We start from the raw sequence: 21,809 nt of genomic DNA on the forward strand, positions 1-21,809 counted from the left end.
TAATAACTCCCACTGAGGGAGGTGAGAACCGCAACCAGGGAAGTGAGATCCACAACAAAGGAAGTGATAACCACAACCAGGGGAATGATGGCCACAATGAGGGAGGTGATGACCCCAACCGGGGAGGTGATAACCACGACGAGGGACCTGATGACCACAATGAGAGAGATAAAAACCACAACCAGGGAGGCGATAACCACAACCAGGGAAGGGATAGCCACAACCAGGAAGGTGATAACCACAATGAGGGAGGTGGTGACCACAATAAGAGCGATAAGAACCACAACCAGAGCGGTGATAACCACAATCAGGGAAGTGATAACCACAACCAGGGGAATGGTGACCACAAAGAGGGAGGTGATGATCACAATCAGAGAGATGAGAACCACAACAAGGGAGGTGGTGACCACAAACAAGAGAGGTAAGAACCATAACCAGGGAGGTGAGAACCACAACCAGGGGAATGAGGACCACACCCAGGGGAGTGATAACCACAATGAAGGAGGGATGACCACAACCAGAGAGGTGATAACCACAACCAGGGAAGGGATAGCCACAACCAGGAAGGTGATAACCACGACCAGTGAGCTGATAACCACAATGAGGGAGGTGGTGACCACAATAAAAGCGGTAAGAATCACAACCAGAGAGGTGATAACCACAATCAGGGAAGTAATAACCATGACCAGGGGAGTGATGACCACAATGAAGGAGGTAATGACCACAGTAAGGGAAGTGATAACCATGACCAAGGAGGTGATGACCACAACCAGGGAGGTGATAATCACACCCGGGGGAGTGATAACTGCAACCAGGGGAGCGATAACCATGACCAGGGAGGTGACAACCACACCCAGGGAGGTGATAACTACACCCAGGGGAGTGATAACCAGAACAAGGCAGGTGATGATCACAACCAGAGAGGTGATAACCACACCCAGGGAGGTGATAACCGCAACCGGGGGAGTGATAACCATGACCAGGGAGGTGATGACTACAACCAGGGAGGTGAGACCCACAGCAGTGAAGGTGAGAACCACAACCAGCGTGGCGATAGCTATAGCAATGGAGGTGATAACCACAACCAGGGAAGTGATAACCACAATGAAGGAGGTGATGATCACAACCAGAGAGGTGATAACCACAACCAGGGAAGTGATAACCACAATGAAGGAGGTGATCATCACAACCAGAGAGGTGATAACCACAACCAAGTGTGTGATAGCCACAACCGGAGAGGTGAAAGTCACAACTAAGGAAGGTGTATTACTTCATTCTCATGCTGCTGTGAAGAAATACCTGAGACTGGGTAATTTATAAAGAAAAGAGTTTTAATTGACTCAGAATTCTGCAAGGCTGGTAAGGCCTCAGGAAACTTACAATAATGGTGGAAGGCACCTCTTCACAGGGCATCAGGAGACAGAATGAGTGCTGAGTGAAGGGCGAAGCCCCTTAGAAAACCATCAGATGTTGTGAGAACTCACTATCAGAAGAACAGCATGAGGGAAACCACCCCCATGATTCAATTACCTCCCACCCGGTCCCTTTCATGACATGTGGGGATTATGGGAACTACAATTCAAGATGAGTTTTGGGTGGGAACACAGCCAAACCCTATCAGCAAGTATCTCAGTCCATTCATGCTAAAATATTGTAACCTGAGTAGCTTATAAATAACAAAAATCTATTCAGAGTTCTAGAGGTGGGAATGTCCAAGATCAAGTTACTGGCAGATCTAGGGTCTGGTGAGGGCTCACAGGGCCATCATCGTGCTGCATCCTCACATGGCAGATGGGCAAACAAGCTCCTTTGGGTCTCTTTTGTAAGGACGCTAATCACCTCCTAGAGGGCCCAGCTCTTCACGCATTGGGGATTAAGTTTCAGCCTATGGATTTTGGGAGACATAAACATTTGGAGGATAACAGGAAGTGATAGCCACAACCAAGGGGTATGGAAAGCACAGGACCGGGTGGGGGCAATGGCCAGGAGTTTCCTCCTAGGGGGGTGATGGTAGAGCAGGTGCTGGAAGGAAAGTAGGCATTATCCAGGGCAGAGGGATATAAGGAGAGTGTTCTGGGCAGAGGCGATAGCAGCTGGGGTGTACAGAATGTGGGGGCGCTTGGGAGGCTGTGGAGGAAAGCAAGAGGTGTCCGTCTTCTTGGGAGCTCTGTCCTTTTAGTGCATAGTTATCAATGCTTAGAGTTTTTGATTCACTTTGTTTTTCAGTTGATGAAAGTTGTGAATGAAATGTGTCCCAATATCACCAGAATTTACAACATTGGAAAAAGCCACCAGGGCCTGAAGCTGTATGCTGTGGAGATCTCTGATCACCCTGGGGAGCATGAAGTCGGTGAGAAGGGCCCCTCTGGGATGCTTGGCCCCTGCATCTTTGGTACTCATGTAAACAGTTAGGAGACTGTTCACCCTATGAGAAGATTCATGCCACAGGGCATCAGCTGTCCACACCACTGCTGTCTCACGTAGACAGATTCTGCACATGTTGGCTCTGTGAACCACTCATCTTATGGTATGGACTATAGAATTATTTACACAGGAAATACCCATCTTTTTTCCAAATGGAGCATATTTCATTCTCTGTCGTCTACCTCTGAGACCAACCACAATAGCCAAAGAAGAAAGTGGCTGAGGTGGGCAGGACAGAATTTCCTCCTCCTTCAGGATTCCCTGATCATTAATGGCTCATATTAGAGGAGCTTCTCCCCATTTTTAAAAAAATTCAATTATATTTTTAGATATTTCCTGTTTTCAGACATTTCCCATTCAGTCACTCCCCAGCCTGCATCTCTGTGGGTCAGATGGGCTTCTCTATTTTCCTTTTTGGTAAATCTGGGAGCTATTTGGAAATCTGCTGACATTTAGGTGCAAAGATTTGTCTGATTTACTTTAACATTCATCAGGGTCTCAGGAGTTCCTCTCAAGAAGTGTTTTTTTGTTTGTTTGTTTGTTTTGTTTGTTTGTTTTTTGAGATGGAGTTTTGCTCTTGTTGCCCAGGCTGGAGTGCAATGGCACAATCTCGGCTCATGGAAACCTCTGCCTTCTGGGTTCAAGCAATTCTCCTGCCTCAGCCTCCTGAGTAGCTGGGATTACAGGCATGTGCCACCACATCCAGCTAATTTTTGTATTTTTAGTAGAGACGGGGTTTCTCCATGTTGGTCAGGCTGGTCTGGAACTCCCGACCTCAGGTGATCCACCTGCCTTGGCCTCCCAAAGTGCTGGGATTACAGGAGTGAGGCACCATGCCCTGCAGGAGTTTATTTTAAATGGTAAAAACTTCATCTGCTGGTAAAATCACATTTCCTCAAAAGCAGCAGCTTTGCCAATGAGGGAAGGAGATGTGTTGTCAGCTCGAGCCCGGCACTGATAAATACCAGGCCCTTGTCCTTTCTGACTGCTGTAACAAAATATCAGAGGTTGGGAAATTTCTAAACAAAGAACTTTATTGCTCACAGTTTGGGAAGCTGGGAAGTCCAAGGTCAAGGCAGGGGCAGATTCAGTGCCTGGTGAGGGCTGTTCCTCTTAAGACCCCTTCTTGTCTTACATGGCAGGAGCAGAAGGTCAAAAGTGCCTGGCTAGTTCTCTGGAGCCCTTTTATAAGAGGAGTAATCTTTTCATTACCTCCTGAAGGCACCACCTCTTTTATTTTTTTTCTTTTTTTGAGACAGGGTCTCATTCCATCTCCCAGGCTGGAGTACAGTGGCACAATCTTGGCTTATTACAACCTCCACATTTTGGGCTCAAGCAATCCTCTCACCTCAGCCTCCTGAGAAGCTGGGATTACAGGTGTGCATCACCATGCCCAGCTAATTTTTTTTGTTTGTTTTTTGTAGAGTTAGGGTTTTGCTATGTTGCCCAGGCTGGTCTTGAACTCCTGCACTGGAGTCATCCCCCAAAGTGCTGGGATTATAGGTGTGAGCCGCTGCACCTGGCCGGCCCCTCCTCTTAATACTCAGGTTTGATCTTAAGTTCCAGCATATGAATTTTGGGGGGACACATACATTAAATCATAGTACCCTAAGATTTTAAAAGCTGAGCTTTGAAAGAGAAAATACCTAAAGAAAGCCCACTTTACACTGTGTCACTGCTGATTTGCCCTGATGGACTATTCTCTGCTTATATTCATTTGTCTTTGTTAAACTTAATAGGAAGTTATTTTAAGAAAAATAATTGCCTCCCAAAAGAGAGGCACTGATTGCTATGGCTTGTGCTCAACTTGTAAATGTTAAGCCCTAAGCACTATGTTATTTGATCTGTTCTTGGTAAGTAAAAATGGACATTATTACCCTGTGACTGGTGTCATGTCAGATTTTTCTACACATTTTCTTACATACCTGACTCTCTGGGAGTAAGACAGTTGCCCTGATGTCATTTTAGAGGTTTGTTTGAAAGAACAAATAGGTCTAAAATGGTAAGCTTATATTATTCAAGACATTCCCCCCAACACAATGTGACAAGCACCATTTGGCCCTAAGTGTTTCAACATGAACCTGTGCTTCTCTCTGTCTTTGAGTAAAGGTGAGCCTGAGTTCCACTACATCGCGGGGGCCCACGGCAATGAGGTGCTGGGCCGGGAGCTGCTGCTGCTGCTGGTGCAGTTCCTGTGCCAGGAGTACTTGGCCCAGAATGCGCGCATCGTCCACCTGGTGGAGGAGACGCGGATTCACATCCTCCCCTCCCTCAACCCCGATGGCTACGAGAAGGCCTACGAAGGGGTAATGGCCCTGGCCCATCTCACCCAATAGGACGTGGGCAGCGAGGCCCCAGCTCCAGAGTATGCCCGGCCCTAGGGTTATGCAAAATTCCACCTTACGAGCTTTATTTATTTATTTATTTTTTGAGTCGGAGTCTCCCTCTGTTGCCCAGGCTAGAGTACAGTGGCACGATCTCTGCTCACTGCAACCTCTGCCTCCTGGATTCAAGCGATTTGCCTCAGCCTCCTAAGTAGCTGGGATTACGGCCGCCAGCCACCATGCCCAGCTAATTTTTGTATTTTTAGTAGAGAGGAGGTTGGCCAGGCTGGTCTTAAACTCATGACCTAAGGTAATCCGCCAGCCTTGGCCTCCCAAAGTGCTGGGATTACAGGTGTAGGCCACCGTGCCTGGCCACACGAGTTTTATTTTTGACTGTCTCTGCTGAGGCAGGGAAGCCTACAAGGTTTATGAAAGGAGCAAAGCAGGCATTGAGAATGATGGTGGCCTTGAGAGGTGGACATGCCGACAAATTGGAGGACGTGAAGATGAACAGCAATATTGCTGTATACACAATGATAATGGAATCCAATAGTAACACTTTGTGTTGGCTGAGCACTTAATCATGGCGTGTGTTAGCCTTGATTATTACCTTTAATCTTCTCATCAGTCTTCTGAGGATAGTTGTTTTATTATTCTGACATATTCTTCATATTTTGTGTTCCAATTATGATATAGAATGTATATAGGTTATAGGTGTGCATAGAATATGCATATGTACAGAATTACGTATAAAGAGAACATAGAGTATAGTTAATATTATGTTGTGTTGTGTATTGACAGTGATATATCTCAATACCTGGGAATAAAATGGAAAATTATATTAAAACAAGGGTACCTATCAAATGCAAGCTTTACAGTATAGAAGTGTGGTCACATTTATTGGCGCAGATATAGTCAGTTCGGAATTTGCATTGCTAAATAGTGAGCCAGAATCATGGGCAGGCAGGGAGAATGCATTACTATGGTGGCCATTGATGATGAGTTCATTGCTACTCAGAGGTTCACCTGGCCAGTATAGAAGAGAGGAAGGTAGGGGTGGAAGAAGGAACATAATGCTTTTTAAGCACTTCCATGTGGCAGGGGTGGTTCTCTGCATTCCCTCTTTGGAGTAATTTGGCTGAACTGTCTATCACCCACCAAATATTAATAGGAAGTTTTTCAATATTCTCCTTTAGATGCCATCTTTGGGTCAAAGGGCATCTAGAGGCTTAGAGACATTCCCTAAGGGGAAGTGGAGACAGATGCATCTTGTATGGTAGAGGGTCCGAGTTGTCCTGCAGCCTGTGCATTCTTCACACTCTCACTTGTCTCCAGGGCTCGGAGCTGGGAGGCTGGTCCCTGGGACGCTGGACCCACGATGGAATTGACATCAACAACAACTTTCCTGATTTAAACACGCTTCTCTGGGAGGCAGAGGATCGACAGAATGTCCCCAGGAAAGTTCCCAATCACTATATTGCAATCCCTGAGTGGTTTCTGTCGGAAAATGCCACGGTGAGTCAAAATACCCCTCATCTGTAAAACAGCCAGAGACCAGGCTTACCCCCATTGGTATTTGCAGAGGATAGGACATTTAAGAAAGAGACAAAACTGTTTTTTTCTTTCATGTTTTCTCCAAAAGCAGAGAGGCGTGCTAGATAATAACTACCTTTTAGGTGGATATTTGGGGAGATTCTTCATAGAGGAGAAATCATTTAATTGTATTTCTTAACAAGCACATGGAGCTTCAAAACCAAAACAATCTCCCCTGAATTGCACATGTTTGTTACTACCTTTATTATCTTTTTTACTTTCAGTTATATTACTAAGAAATTATCCTTAGCCCTCACTGATTGCTTAATATATCTTATTTTTTATTTTAGTACATCCCCTTGGGTTAACTACATGTGGCATTTCTTTGGAAAGAAAAATGAAATTAGATGAGAAATATTTCCCCAGATTTCTTAGGTCTTGTTGTACAAAGAGTATGTTGTAGAAGAAATAATTCTCCCATACCTCTTATTGTCTTTCCTGGTCATCATAGTTGAGCTCCTTACTCTGATTCTTTGATTGTAAACATCCTTCAAGAGTTCTACCTTTGTTGATGTATAAGTTTTCTGTTGCTGCAGCAACAGAAAAATCAAAATAGTGTCTTAACAAGGTAAAAGTTTCTTTCTTCACATAAAAGTACCCTGGAAGCCAGCCAATGGCCAGCCAAGTAGAAACCTGGTAATCATCAGGAATCCAGGATTCATCTCTCTGTCTCTGTCTCTGCCATGTCAGCATGTGACACTCATCTTCAAGGTCATAATCCAGGATGGCAGCTGGTGCTCCAGCTGTCATGTCTCTGAAGGAACAGGAGAGAAAGGGCTTGGGGAAAAGAAAAAGTTTTCTCTCAGATAATTCAATTTCCTATAAGCGGTTCTACATAATACTTCTGCTTAACTCTCTCCCGCCAGAATTCAGTTGCACATGGTATCAACCACTGCAAGGAAGGCTGGGAAATGCTATATTTCAGACAAGCATATTGCAAGCTCAAAACAAACAAACAAACAACAAAAAAACATTGGACTTCTCCTACTGTGGATTCAAGGAAGCTGGAAAGAGGACAGCAGCTCCCCCTTGGCGTTCCAGCCCCCAGCACAGCACATGTGGGTGCCACTTACTTGAGGAGGAGCAGCAGGGAGGGCTCCTTTAGTGACTCACAGTACGGGGTCATCCAGGCCCTCCGGAAGTGAGCAGTAGGATGATAAAGACAGACAGTGGCAATGCCACTTGGTTCAGTTAGGATACCCAAGGGTGCTGAAGCGGGCAGGAGACTAGGGAGGACCCTGAGTCTTCTATCTTCTAAATCTGCTCTCATGTTTCCCACAGAACCTGTTTTGTTGTTTTTTGTTCATTTGTTTGTTTTTCCACCTAACATCCTAATGACACCTGGCAAAGTTGAGATTTCAAGCTATATTATACTTTGGAAACACTTAGACCAAAATTGGAATTTGGTTGCCAGCTTTCTTAGCCATTAGGTTATAAGAACTAAGTAATCCTTTTAACACAACTATACAGAGTCTTTGGATGTTCAGTCTTTGCTTGTAGACTAGAATTTAGTTATTTGAGCTTGTTAACTAGAACTACAGGGAGAATTACACAATTCTATCGTCACCAAAACTTTTCTCAATTGTGGATAGATGAGATAGATAAGAAATCAGCAAAGATAAAGATTTGAATAACAAGGCTAACAGGTTTGACATAAGGGATGTATAAGAATTCTATAACCAATGATTAGATAATATTCTTCTCAATAATCCTGTAACATTTTAAAAAATTGATGATAAACTGGGCTTATAAGGGAAATCTCAACAAATTTCAGAGAAGAGGTGTCAGACAGACCTTGGTCTCAGCACCATACAATTAAACTAGACGGCTGTAATAAGATTAATGAAAACCTCATCAGGTATTTAGAAAATAAAAAACTTCTAAAGAATAAGTCAAAGGAAAAAATACTGGCAACTAAAAAATAATTAGAACTGAATAATAATGAAAATATTACATATGAAAATTTGTGGATTACAGCAAAGAATAGTGCTTTAGGGAAATTTATAACCTTAAGTTATTATATTGCAAAAGAAGGCTGAAAGTTAACTAACTTAAGAAGTTAGCAAATAAATAAATAAATAAGAGAAGAAACCCAAAGAAAGGGAGATTAAAAACAAGGGCATTGGGAGGCTTAGACAGGCAGATCACTTGAGGTCAGGAGTTCAAGACTAGCATGGCCAACATGGTGAAATCCTGTCTCTACTAAAAATACAAAAATTAGCCAGGTGTGGTGGTGCACCACTGTGGTCCCAACTGTTTGGGAGGCTGAGGTAGGAGGATCGCTTTAACCTGGGAGGTGGAGGTTGCAGTGAGTTGAGATTGTGCCACTGCACTCCACCCTGGGCAACAGAGTGAGACCCTGTCTCAAAAAAAAATTAAAATACATAAAATAAATAAAAAGCAAGGGCAAAAATCAATGAAATGATAGGAAACAAAGAAATAATATGAAGTGATTTGTCTATAGGAAGGTGTGTTTGACAAAATTTAACAATTATTCACAATACTATCTCGCCAAATTTTGAATATAGCTTTTAATGTAAGGAAGGCTATTTTAGGTAAGATACAAATGGCATTAATCATAAAAGATTAGTAAATTCGACTACATGGAGATAAGAGAGCCTGTTCATCAAAAGATTTGAAAAACTGTTACAAGCTAAAAATTGGGAGGAGCTATTTATAAATTACATAACTGAGAAAGTTGAAAATTTAAAAGCTGAAGAATAACAAATAATAAAAATATAAACAATTCAGTAGAAAAATGGACAAAAGATAAGAGAGGAGGAAACAGCGTTAATAAACATGACAAGATGTTCTACCTCACTAGTACTAAGGAAACGCAGATGAGAGAACATTATATGTCCATTGTCTGGCAAAAGTAAAAGGCCCTAGTGTGGGAGGGAATACGGGACAGTAGATTTCTTATACATTGTGGGCGAGTATACATTGGCATGATGATTTTGGAAAATAATTTGATTATCTTGTAAAGTAGAATATTTCTATATCCTGTGCCTCTGCAATTTCATTTCTGGTGATATGTGCAAGATAAATTCCAACATATATGTACCAGAAGACAATAAAGGAAAGTTCAAAGCAACACTGTTTGTTATAGCAAAAGATTGAAAATTACCAATGCCCGTCATCTAAGAATAGGTATTAATACATTAAATGAGATCGCCATATTGAAGTGAAAAAAGCCTGGAAATAGCTTTATTCAACAACAGGATGAATCTGGGAACCACAAAATTGAGTGGGAGGAAAAAAGAAATTGCAGAAGGCAACCAGCAATATAGTTGCACCCCTCCGCCCCTGCCTTTTTTTTTTAGATCAAAAGCAAGTAAAACCAAACAATATACTTTCAGGTATACACATATGGGATAAAACAAAAGAGAGAGAATGAGAATCATATCACTTAGGACACAGTGGGTGCCTCCAAGTGGAAGGCAGGAGGGTGGATAGGTAGGATAGTGTAGGTACACACAACAGAAATTGTTAGTGAGGTCTGTGGTTGGATAGTGGGTTCACAGGTGTTTTCCATATTGAAAAAAATAACAGAAGGAAATCCCAGCACTTTGGGAGGCTGAGGCGGGTGGATCATGAGGTCAGGAGATCGAGACCATCCTGGCCAACATGGTGAAACCCCATCTCTACTGAAATACAAAATATTAACCAGGCATGGTGGTGGGCACCTGTAGTCCCAGCTAGTCAGGAGGCTGAGGTAGGGGAATCGCCTGAACCCGGGAGGTGGAGGTTGCAGTGAGCCGAGATCGTGCCACTGCACTCCAGCCTGGCAACAGAGCAAGATTCCGTCTGAAATAAATAAATAAATAAAACCAGAGGGGGACCAAGCACAGACCAACAGTGATACTGTGCAATGAACTAAACTCTCTCATTGGTCCAATCCAGGGCCCCTGATGTGTTTAAACAAAAACAACAAAACTTAATGAATCCCAAGTCCATTTCATCCCTTACTCAGTTTTCTATACTGTATGGTGTGATTTCCAATGTCTGTTCTTTGTCATTGTCAATTTGATCTTGCTGAGATTATCTTCACAGGGATTAGCAATTTATGATAAATACTTGTTTCACTGAAAAATATTTGACCATATCAAACTTTAAAATTTTAGCTTTTAACATCATTTTCTTTTTTTCTTAAATTTTATTGTTAAACGATGTCAAACATACAGAATTAGGGAGGAAGCTGCCCAGGATCGCCATGGACCCATCTCAGCTCCGACACTTAACCAATTCCTGTTTCATCCACATCTTCCCTCTCTTTCTCCTCCTCCCCCAGATTACTGAAGCTAAACCCAGGCATCATAGCATTTCCTTTGTAAAGATTTCAGTAGGTATCTCTAAAAAATAAAGGCACTCTTTTACAAACATAAGGCATTACCGTTATTATATCAAAATAAAATATTCCTTAATATTGTCAAGTATCTGGTCAGTGCTCACATTTCCCCTGTTATTCCCCCCTCCCCAAGGTTGTTTAAATCAAGATCCAAACAAAGCCCATTCATTTTTATTGGTTTATGAGTCTTTCTAAGTCTCCTTCACGTTTTCTCAGAACTGATTTTGAAATTCTAAACTTTACTAAGCTTATTCCACAAAAGCACTGCTTTTTTGACTGTGTCCCTGTTTGACAGCTGGGGAGAGAAAACGACTTCCTGCTCATTTTACTCGTCCATTTGGGATGTTCACAGGTGGCCGCCGAGACCAGAGCAGTCATAGCCTGGATGGAAAAAATCCCTTTTGTGCTGGGCGGCAACCTGCAGGGTGGCGAGCTGGTGGTGGCGTACCCCTACGACCTGGTGCGGTCCCCCTGGAAGACGCAGGAACACACCCCCACTCCCGACGACCACGTGTTCCGCTGGCTGGCCTACTCCTATGCCTCCACGCACCGCCTCATGACGGACGCCCGGAGGAGGGTGTGCCACACGGAGGACTTCCAGAAGGAGGAGGGCACTGTCAATGGGGCCTCCTGGCACACTGTCGCTGGAAGTAAGACTCTCTCTGGGGGAGAGTGGGCTGCGGGTGCAGGAGGACACTGCAGGGGTCTCCTCCTGGCCCTCCTGGTATCGCTAAGTGGTGGCTGCCACGGTGGAGCACTTAGGACCTGCCAGCACTCTCCTAAGCGCAGCACTCTCCTAAGCGCAGCACTCTCCTAAGCGCAGCACTCTCTCCTAAGCGCAGCACTCTCTCCTAAGCGCAGCACTCAGGCTCTCCTTCCATCCTTACCCCAGTCTCACTTTCCAGTGCACAAAGGAGGTAACTGGGGCTGGAGACCCAAAGGGATCTGCTTGAACAAGAAAGGCACAGAGCTGGGGTCTCCGACTCCATGGCCTGTGCTTAGCCTCCAAGCGATTCAGATTTGATAGGGTCAGAGATGGGTAAAATTGGAGTTAATGGCAATATTGGACAACAGTAAAAAGAAACCCCCACCCAGAGAAGGGATGGAGAGCATGCTGGTGCTGGCTGGTGCTGGCGCTGGAGCCCGAGCCCAGGTTTTTCTTAGCTGTAAGAGCTGTTCTGTTCTTGGGTGATGTGCTGTGCTGTAAACCCACAGCGGGGCCAGGCATCCATTCCAAGCTCAGCTGTGAAGGGATTCTGAGCTGCAGACTGAACCTGTGGTGAGGACGGTTCCATTCATACCTGCTGTCCTCCAGCGGCCAGCAGGCCGGCCCGGCACACTCATACCCACAGCCCGCGGTCAACACCGACTGTGTGCTGCATGGGAAATTCAAAGTATTGCTCCTGGCATCCACTCAGGACTGTAGAGGCTCCCAGGAGAGGCTTCAGAAATTCCTTCACAGCAGCTAGAGGGCCCCGCCGTCCACATGTCAGGACAGGCACTTTGTTTCCTGTCTCAGGGCTGTTCCCTAAGCCAGGAGAGACGAGGATGTCCCATCCGAAGTCCCTCTGCATTGGCTGCAGGACCCCAGGCATAATGCTTCTTGCTTGTTTCCTTCCCTTTGTGAGGGTTGGTCAAGACAATGATGAATTTGCAAAATATTTTCATGTCAGACTGGGGGTTCAAATCCCACTCTGTCACTTAGTTGCTGTGTGATGCAGGGCCAGTTACTTAACCTCTCTGAACCCTTGCACTTTTTCATTTGTAAAAACAGGCATGATGATGAAGAGGAGGAGGAGGATGGTGGTGGTAGTACCAGCTCCCTCTAGGAAGCTGTGAGGATTACGCAGGTGGAAGATGTGGATGTGCTTGACGTGTGGCTCACAGAAACAGTCGTGATAAGTTCCCATCCCCTGCGGACTCCCCTCTGCAGTAACACGACTGCTGTGAAACCTCATATGAGCACATCCTTATTGTCGGTTTCACTGTATTGATAAGTGTTAATATTATTTGACTTTGTTAGAAACTCAGCCTTCACATACTTTTCAAGTATGTTCCCACCCTTGGGAAAAGAAAATCAAAGTAGAAATACTTGTTTCCCTGGCCATTTTAAAACATGTACAGAAAGCTTGATGTTTTTGCCTTTTACAGACCAAGCAGAGGCATTTTATCTAAATCCATCATGGTTTTACCTTGTATGAAATAAAAAAAAAATACAAATCTCTGTCTATCAAGAAGAATTCCTAATGGCAAAAAACATTCTTGCTTTTCAAGTTTCTAGCCCTAAAAACCCACTTACAAAAAGCTTTAAGTAAAATGCCTGTTTATTTTTTATGGCTGCTGTGACTAAATTGGGCATGGGCACACCTGGATTCCCCAGTGTTGGTCACTCGTAACATTTTGCGAAGGTGGCTGCCACACAATCACATAGGTAGCATTTGATTTTTTTTCTATCCATTATATTTTCCATTATTTCTGGGACTTTGTGGCAGAGCCATGTGGTAGCTTGAGCCTTTTTAATCATTCATCTTCCTGACAGTGTGATGAAGTCTGCAGATTCATTGCTTTGCAGATTAATGAAATGTGACTTGTAATTTCCTTTCCCCCACCCCCCCTCCGCCTTTTTGTTCCATTTTTTTCTCACTCATTAGCTGTGCCCTGCCAGGCACTAGTTAATGGGGAGTGGCCCAGTTGAGAGCTAGGGTTAATACATTTTGAAATGCACATCTTTTGGAGTGTGTGTGCTTTCACTTCAGACTCCTGTGACCTTTTCTGTTCCTGCAACCCTGCTCCTTCTCCTCCACGGTGAAGGCAGGTGTTGTGGTCGCATCAGATGCACAGAGCTGTAAGGAATGCGGCTGTGCCTTCCCTGCTGAAGCTGGTGACAAAAGAAGGATGCCAGTCAGGGACAGAACACAAAGGAATGTCTCACCACCCCAACTAGGACCGAAGGCTTGTGAAGAACTGTTTGGGGCGTGTCATGGCCCCTTGTTCACACACTTCAGACAGGAAGTCACATTTTGCTTTTGAAGCCCTTCTCTGGCCACGTATTCTCAGCAAGGCGATACACTCTGGAAGGCTGGCAGGCAGCAGCAAGACAGCATGGCCCAAGCTTCTCCACCTCCCTCTGGTTTCTCATTTTGCCAGTTCTTCTAAAGCTTCCTATGCTCTGAAGACACATATTGCAAAATGGCAGGCTCACTCCAGAATGTTTAAATATCGCATTTATTTCAGTGCTTACGAGGACTAAAATGGTAGAAGTGACAATCATTTTCTCTGCAGACAGGTGTTCAGCCCTCCCGGAAAGCTGAAACCTGTGCTCCCTGGTGGTTTGTTGCCCCCTGGCCTTCTTGCACTGTCTGTAATTCCATACTGTAGATTTGACTGAAGGAATTTTGACCAGTCTCCTTCAATGAGACCAGGGCCCACGTGAAGGATTTTCCATTGACTTGGCTCTGTCCCACCCTTTTTATTCCACTGCTCTCACTGCAAACACGCTCACTGTGTTTCATCACAGGCTTGATCAGAGGCCTGTTGCTGATGACATGTGAATGGTTGGAATCTGGAATTGGGTAGAGGGTGGCTGTATACTTAATGCCATTTTGCCTCTGACTTCCGTGACCAGGCAGCAGATTGATAGAGTTGCTCTTGACACCCCAAAGCCATGGTTTTGATACTGAGCATCGCAGGAGAGAGTTCCTTCTGGTGCACTAAGTGAGAATGAAGGAAAGTTGTCCAAGGCACAGAGCACTCCTGCTTTCTGTGACCCTGACCCTGGAGCCCAGGGAGGGTGGTCAGAGGGGCCTTCTACTGGGTGAGTCGTGCAGAGCGCAGCTTGCTAATCATCATCCTGTTCAAAAACAAAAATGTTGGGAAGGAAGCCACTGGTACTTCATGCCGTCAAACACTCATTTATTTATTTCACAAATGTTGAATAGCATAGAGGGTGGAATGGCGGCCTCCCCAGAAGCTGATGTCTGCTTTCTAAAACCCCACGCCTGGGAATGTTAGCTTATTTGGAAACGAGTCTTGGCAGGTATCATTATATTCAGGGTCTCCAGATGGGGTCACCCTGTGTTACCTGGATGGGCCTTAAGATCAGTGGGAAGTGTCGTTGTAAGGGACAGAAGCAAGACAGAAGAGAAGCCTATGTGAAGACAGAGGCAGAGAGCTGAGTGACGCGGCCTCAAGACAAAGAATGCCAGGGGGCCCCTGGAAGCTGCAAGAGTCAAGGAAGGCTCCTCCCCTAGAGGAGGCCCCCGCTTCTAGAGGCTTTGGAGGGACCACAGACACCTTGATTTCAGACTTCTGGCCTCTGAGACTGTGAGAGGATAAATTTCTTTTGCTTTAAGTCAACCATTCGGTGGTAATTTGCATTATAACAGTGGCCCATGAAATGAGTCCAGACACCAACTGCACATTACGCTGGGGCTTCCTGTCCTGCTGTCATCATGCCAGGAGGCAGAGGCTTGTCTGCTTTCAGGCGTACTGGGAGAGTGGTTTGCCCACAAGCCCCCAAGCAGGCATGCTCTATTTGGAGCCGTGGGCAGGGCCATGCAGACCTGGGCCCAAACCCTGACTCTGGCCCTTTCCAGACACATACAAGGTCCTGGGTACTGTTCTTCCCCTTTTCAACCTCAACTTTCCTATTTGTAAAATTGTGCTGTGTTGCCTACTTCTGCTGGGTTTGGGGTGAAAATTAAGTAACCTAATGGCTGCAGAGTGCTCAGGACAGATCCTGGCTTATAGGAGGCACTTGGCAAACAGTGGTAAGGATCGCAGTTTTTGGAATCAAAATAGAAAACTGTCATAGAGCTATAGCTGAGACAGCATAACTGTAGAGATAAACTTAATCAAACACTTAAAACCTATAGTGTTCATGAATGATAGCTTTACTCCAAAAATGGAGTGTTAAACTTTTTTACTTTAATAAAGTGTTTTATCTAAATAGCACTTACTTCAGTTCTTCTTTTGTCAAAGACACACTGCCATGTGTCTGTCCTCACCACAAACCATTCCGGCTGCATCTTCTCTCCAAACTTTTTCTAACTCACACACATTTGCTCTAATGCAAATTTTTGTCTATAGTAGATACTTGATATCTCCCTGTTTAAACAAGGCCTTCCAAATGTTCTTAAACATCCCTGCTGCCCCCTATGTCCCATTCCCCAGTGCCATTTTGAGTATTGTTCAGTTAAAGTATTGTCCGGTTGGCTTGGCAGGTCTGAACGATTTCAGCTACCTTCATACAAACTGCTTCGAACTGTCCATCTACGTGGGCTGTGATAAATACCCACATGAGAGCCAGCTGCCTGAGGAGTGGGAGAATAACCGGGAATCCCTGATCGTGTTCATGGAGCAGGTATATCGCGGGTGTGTGGCTGGGATGAGGGGGACTAGCTGGGGGATGAGGCTGCCGAGGTGGCTGAAAGTACGAGATGGAATTAGAGCTTCAGACCTTGGCCGTCATCCTGGGCCAGCACAGTGCTGCGAGGAGCCACTGTGTGTTGATACTCGAGCAGGCCCCAGGGAAGAGAGCTCTAAACCAATGGTCATTGTCCCCACTGGCCTGGAGCAACTGGGACTGGTTCCTGAGCTCTCCGATGCTGCTCTGCAGGGAACAGGTGCTATGTGTTTGAGCCAATGTGCCCAGGCCCCTTGTCTCAGTCCGCTCCGGCTGCTATCACAAAACACCGCAGACCAGGTGGCTTACAAGGCAGACTTGCAGCTCTGGAGGCCAGAAGTCCGAGACCAAGCTGCCCACAGGGTCGGTGTCCTTGGAGGCTTGTCTCCTCGGCTGCCGTCTTGCCACCTCTTCATGCGGTGGTTATCCCTCTGTGCATGCGCCTCTGTGTATGAGTCCAAATTTCCTCTTCTTAGGAGGACGCCACCTTAACAGCCTCATTTTCCCTGAATTATCTCTTTGAAGGCTCCGTCTCTAAATAGTCACATTCTGAGATACTGGGGTTAGGGCTTCAACATATGAATACGGGGGTCGGGGTGGGGTGGGGACACAACTGAGTCCTTAACACCCTCCCAGGCCTTCAGAGTCACTGTTGCAGGTGGCAGGGTGAATGACCTGGGAGCAGCTTTAACAAGTACCGCTGGGCTCTGCTGCCCAGCTGGGGAGGGGCTGCTGCTGCCTCCACTGAGAACCTTGGACACCTCCCTGCCGTAGGCTGTCAAAGACACATCCATCTTGCCGCATTAGTGAATTCACCAGTTCTAGTTCTGCAACTAACCAAACAATATCCAGGCCCCACTAAGGAACAGGCTAACTGGAAAGTAATGGATTAAAGAGAAACAAGTGTCAAGCCTCAGGGCTCCTGCTTTTTCTAAGTGTTAATTCTGACTCCACCTTAACCTCCAACCATTAGGAAGTAAGACCCTGAGGCTGGACACAAGGTTCCCCTTCCATGGGTTGTGTTCAGGAGTCAGAAGGCACATTCATCCCATGGCTTTGGCTGGCACTTTTGGCTGCACTTCTGCGCAGGGGGCAGAGGTTGGCACCAGGATTTAGCATCTGACTCTGTCCCATGATGGTCTTGGGAGACCCAGCCCCCAGTGAGCTTCTCTGGCACAGAAGGGTGTGAGTCTATTTTTTCGTTCTTAGGGGAACCTCTCACCCAAGGAATTCCTGTTCCCACCCTGGAATTTGGTAAGAGAAGGCTCTTTCTCTTTTGCATCCCTGTAAAGAGAAGGACTTGACGGTAACAACCTGATCAGTCTTAAGTAATGATGCCATAGCCAAAGGACTTCCTATGGATAAAATGCCCAGTCCTTGAAATATGCATAAAGTCATTAGTAATGATGGAATGTCACCTTGGATTGGCACATCATTCTACAGGTAGGGAAACTGAGGCATAAGGTTTGAGTGCATCGCATGACACAATTAAGTCATTGGAAGGGTCTATGCATGGAGTTGTCATCTATAGGAAGGTTTCTTTGAATTGTTTCTTTTCCCACTGACTTTTAAGTCAGCAAGTCCCACAAAGTCAAAATAAATGTGCCTATAAAAATTAAATTTCAGTTTTTAGTAAATGTGTTTCTGTGAACCGTCTCGGATCCTAATATTTTTTAAGCCTCTGGACATTCTAATGGAAGACTTTCTGGTGCAAGAACCCAAAAGAAATGCAGAAGTTTACATTCCAAATCCACACAGAGCCAGGCGAGCCCATAACCCAAGGACTCCTATTTTTCTAAGAGATAATTTAATTGTTTTTTTTTCTCTTCTTTCCTCCTTTCTCCTTTCCCCTGCTTCCCACTTAGCCCTTTTTGAAATGCAAAATAACCTGTCACTTCCCCCTCAGCAGACATTCCCTGCAGGGCAAGCTCATCTGTGCTCCAAGGCAGACCGCCCACCTCCAGGGGCTGGCCTCGGAGGCATGCCGAAAGCATGCCCATTGGCCACTTTTACAACTTATTTCTGCCCAGGAAGGTGCCAACTCAACTGTCTGGTAGATAAGACACCAGGCTAGCAGGGGGACCCCTGCCCTTGCTCACTAGCCCCCTCCCCTTATAAAAGTATCAGCTTTTTGCTCCAAAGGAGAAGTGGCACGTTTTAAAGCAGGATGCTTCCCTAATGCTTAGAAACAAGTTCACTTTTCTTACACTAAGATCTCGCCCTTGTTAATTGAACCCGACAATGCAGCGAGCAATGAACCTGCTTTTCGGTTCCAAGCCTTCTGAGCAAGACGTGGTGCTGTGTGAGTTCTTGGTGGGAACCGGCCAATGGCGGGTTGACAGCCCACTCCATTGTGTCGGTTGTATCCAGAGCTGGTCGGTGACCTCACCCTGTGTCTCATGTTCGCTGAGCAGGTTCATCGTGGCATTAAAGGCTTGGTGAGAGATTCACATGGAAAAGGAATCCCAAATGCCATTATCTCCATAGAAGGCATTAACCATGACATCCGAACAGGTAATTGCCAATGTGTACAGACTGTCTCTTGGTAAGAAATACCCATTTTTTTTTTAGGTATTTTACTTGGGTTACAATCATGAAATGACTGCCAGAAACGTCTTACTCAGAGCCAAATTACAGTCTCCTTCCTCTAAATTTCCCACTTTTCAAGAGACCTTTGAAAGGGAGGTTTTCAGCCGGTGCTTCCTGGTTGCTCGCTGTCCCTTTCACAGGATGGTCATGCAGCAGCCAGCTGACCTCCAGGTGCAGTGGAAGTTTCTAAGGAGTTGAGGAAGCAGCTCTGTCTCTATGGAGTTGTTGCATCTGCAGGCAGCTTAGCTCTCAGACCAGGTGGAATGTGGCCTGTGTCCATGAGTGCAGAGGGGCCAGGGAGCGAGGGAGCCAGGCTGCTCCGGAGAGGGAGAAGCCGTAGACTGGGCGACTTGTGGAGGAGTGGAGAGTTTGGAGGGACCAGCAGCAAGAGGACAGCTGGAGGGGTGGGTTGGGACTGGCCAGAGAGGATGCAATTTTTCCATTAAAGCACAGGAAATCACTGAGCATGATGTCTTAGGAAGACTTAGGTGTCTGTAATGTGAAGGGTGGGATAAGAATAACAGTAACAATAAACGTGGGCCTCTCCTATATGCCACTCTCTTAATAGCTTTCTTGTATTAACTCTGTCATTTAACTCCATCATTCCTCACATAAATTGTATTTTCTTGATGCTGTCATTAGATGAAATGCATCAGGGAGACTCAGCTCCCACTCACTGGAAGGGATGAGTGTCTGATGGTGTTAACTAGTTAGGGTTAGCACACACGATTCCCTTTTGAATGGAGGGTACAAAATTCTAGGAACTTGGATAATCTGAGGGTCGGAGGATGATCTCTAAAAGGCAGTGCTGACATCTTATTCCAACTCTCTTTGCTATGGAAGAAAAGAAATTGTAAGACCCAGGGTTTTATAAACCAAATATGAAGTGGCCATACCATGTCAGGACAGCAGAAGGCTGCCTCTGGATCACTCAGCAACAGCAGGAACAAGGAGCTGTTCCCCACACAATCTGTTCTCAAAGAACGCTCATACGTGCTTTCTCTCAGTTGTTTTCACTTTATCCCTTTGAGGGAGACAGGCCATTCTTTCCCACTTATTCAGGTGAAAAACAAGCTCAAGGAGGGCAGTGACCCACTGATGGTTAAGGGGTAAGTGGGGTTTGGCTTCAGGTCTCCGACCCCCAGGTGGGCTGGAAGATGCCCTGCAGGTGCCCCTCAGGGTCCCAGAGGACTCTGCCCTGTTCTTTGCTGGATAGAAAGTGATATGAAAATAAAGGTGCTTGACAAGTCCAGGTTTTTCTTTTGTGCCACAGGGCTGTCATGACCTGGGATGCCCCACTTAAAACTGAAAATGCTATGTCCCACTTCCCACCCCTGTCCTAGGCAAACAGGGCTGACTGTCCCATGATCTGACTTCCCACTGCTCCCCGTGGACTGACAGCTACACAGGGGGTCATCACTGCGGCGCCTCTGTCCACCTGAACCTTCTTCCCTGGGGGGTCCCTGGGTTCCTGCCTCCTCCCTTTCAGGTCTTTGCTCAGACGTCACCATCTCAGTGCAGCCAACCCTGACCCCTACGAGCACAGCACACCTCCCCACTGCCCTGTTGGTCCCTCTTACCTGCCCCAACTTTGTCCCTTCCCCGTGGCATGTCTCCCTTCTAACACACCAGGTAACAGGCTCATATGTACTCTGCTCATGATTTGTTTCTGTCTCTTCGCCCCCACGAGGTCAGGAGCCCTTGACTGTTTTGTTGGTTTGTTCCTCAACGTATTACGAGCACCCTGCCTGGCCACTTCTGAGCAGTGGATGCTCGATAAATACTTGTTGGTGAATGGGCGGATGAACAGTCCATGATGTTCCAGGATTACCCAGTGAGTGGCAGAGCTATGATTTGAGCCAAGCACTGGAGACTTCAAATCTGGTGCTCCTTCCTTTATTTCCATGCCATTTTTCTTGAACAGGGAGGGGAGGCTCCTTCTCTGCAAACTGTTCCCATGATCCTGTCATGCCAACAAAAGATCCCATTCCACCTGCCAGGAAGCAGATTTTGGGACATTAGGATGAGGTGAGGCTGGGGTTCAGACCTGGCCCATGTATCCTTCATTGCCAGGCTCCCTAGCAGTGGGCCTGGCATAAAAGACCAAATATGTAAATGGGTGAAATGTGTCTAAAATGCCACAAAAATAGTAGATTGCTGTGTAATGCCATAAATTGCATTTTTCTCATCTAGTTACAGATTTCTTTGCTCAATAATATTTTCTGAACATTTCTACCAGTTGTCACCGATCTTATAGCCATGAACCATGAGGCTTCACACTGAATGCCATGGAATGTTGTACGTAGTAGCCCCTCATAGGTGTTCATTTTTTTCATATATTTATTCACTATTCCTTAATTAATTCAGCAAATGTAGATTGCATAGCTGGAATGTGCCAGAGACCACGCAGAGTGTTGGTGATCATTTGCATGAAAGGCTGTATGATGTGGTTCTGCATAGGATTTGTATTTTAAACATTATAAATGAAGCTCCTTTGAAATGATAATTCTAAAAGAGCCTAGAACATTCCTTGACTATCTGGTGCTTTGTACGCAATGTGAGAAAATGTGGGAGTTTTGAACTGAGTGGGAGATAAAAAGACCCTGGGGCCTCATAAGCCAAGATAGAATACTTTGCCTAATGGGCGCTGAGTTTCAAGCCCCTGCAATCAAGGAGACAGTTTTGATGAGCTAATGGGAAATGCATCTCCCTCCCTTGATTTTCCCCTCTATAAATAATTTCCCAGTGTATTCTCATACTTTACACTATGAGATAAACTCCATACTTTACACATGGCTCTTTATTCTGTTTCAGAATCTTTTGGTTCTCAAGAAAAGCTCTGAATTTGCCTTGATTTCTGTCTGAGGTTTATGTGATCTGACAAGTTTTATTTTGGGATGGATTTTGCATAAAATAAACAGGGGTATTAAATGGAATTCCACAGGGAGGGAAGCTGGTAGGAATGCTTTGAGTTAGATGCATATCAGTATGTTGGACAGACACCCGGCTCACTGTTCCACATGCCTGTCCTTTGCTTGGTGGGTATTGAACTGATCTGCTCATGTGTGGACATTCTTTAGGCCTGAGTTGCCCCTTCTGCCCATGTATAGGAGATGGGTCAGGGTGA

General features: G+C 45.5%; 1 protein-coding gene across 1 annotated transcript in view; it reads left to right on the forward strand.

Annotated features, from left to right (window-relative positions):
* Positions 1 to 21,809, forward strand: part of CPXM2 (carboxypeptidase X, M14 family member 2) — a 153,398-nt gene that overhangs the window by 125,746 nt on the left and 5,843 nt on the right. The window contains exons 8-13 of the mRNA XM_032175790.2: positions 2,227 to 2,350; positions 4,534 to 4,730; positions 6,084 to 6,263; positions 11,042 to 11,339; positions 15,912 to 16,051; positions 18,508 to 18,607. Coding sequence (XP_032031681.1) covers positions 2,227 to 2,350; positions 4,534 to 4,730; positions 6,084 to 6,263; positions 11,042 to 11,339; positions 15,912 to 16,051; positions 18,508 to 18,607 — 1,039 coding nt within the window. The remainder of the gene's footprint in view (positions 1 to 2,226; positions 2,351 to 4,533; positions 4,731 to 6,083; positions 6,264 to 11,041; positions 11,340 to 15,911; positions 16,052 to 18,507; positions 18,608 to 21,809) is intronic.

This window comes from Hylobates moloch, unplaced genomic scaffold (assembly GCF_009828535.3).
Source record: "Hylobates moloch isolate HMO894 unplaced genomic scaffold, HMol_V3 SCAFFOLD_3, whole genome shotgun sequence".
NCBI classification, from domain to species: Eukaryota; Metazoa; Chordata; class Mammalia; order Primates; family Hylobatidae; genus Hylobates; species Hylobates moloch.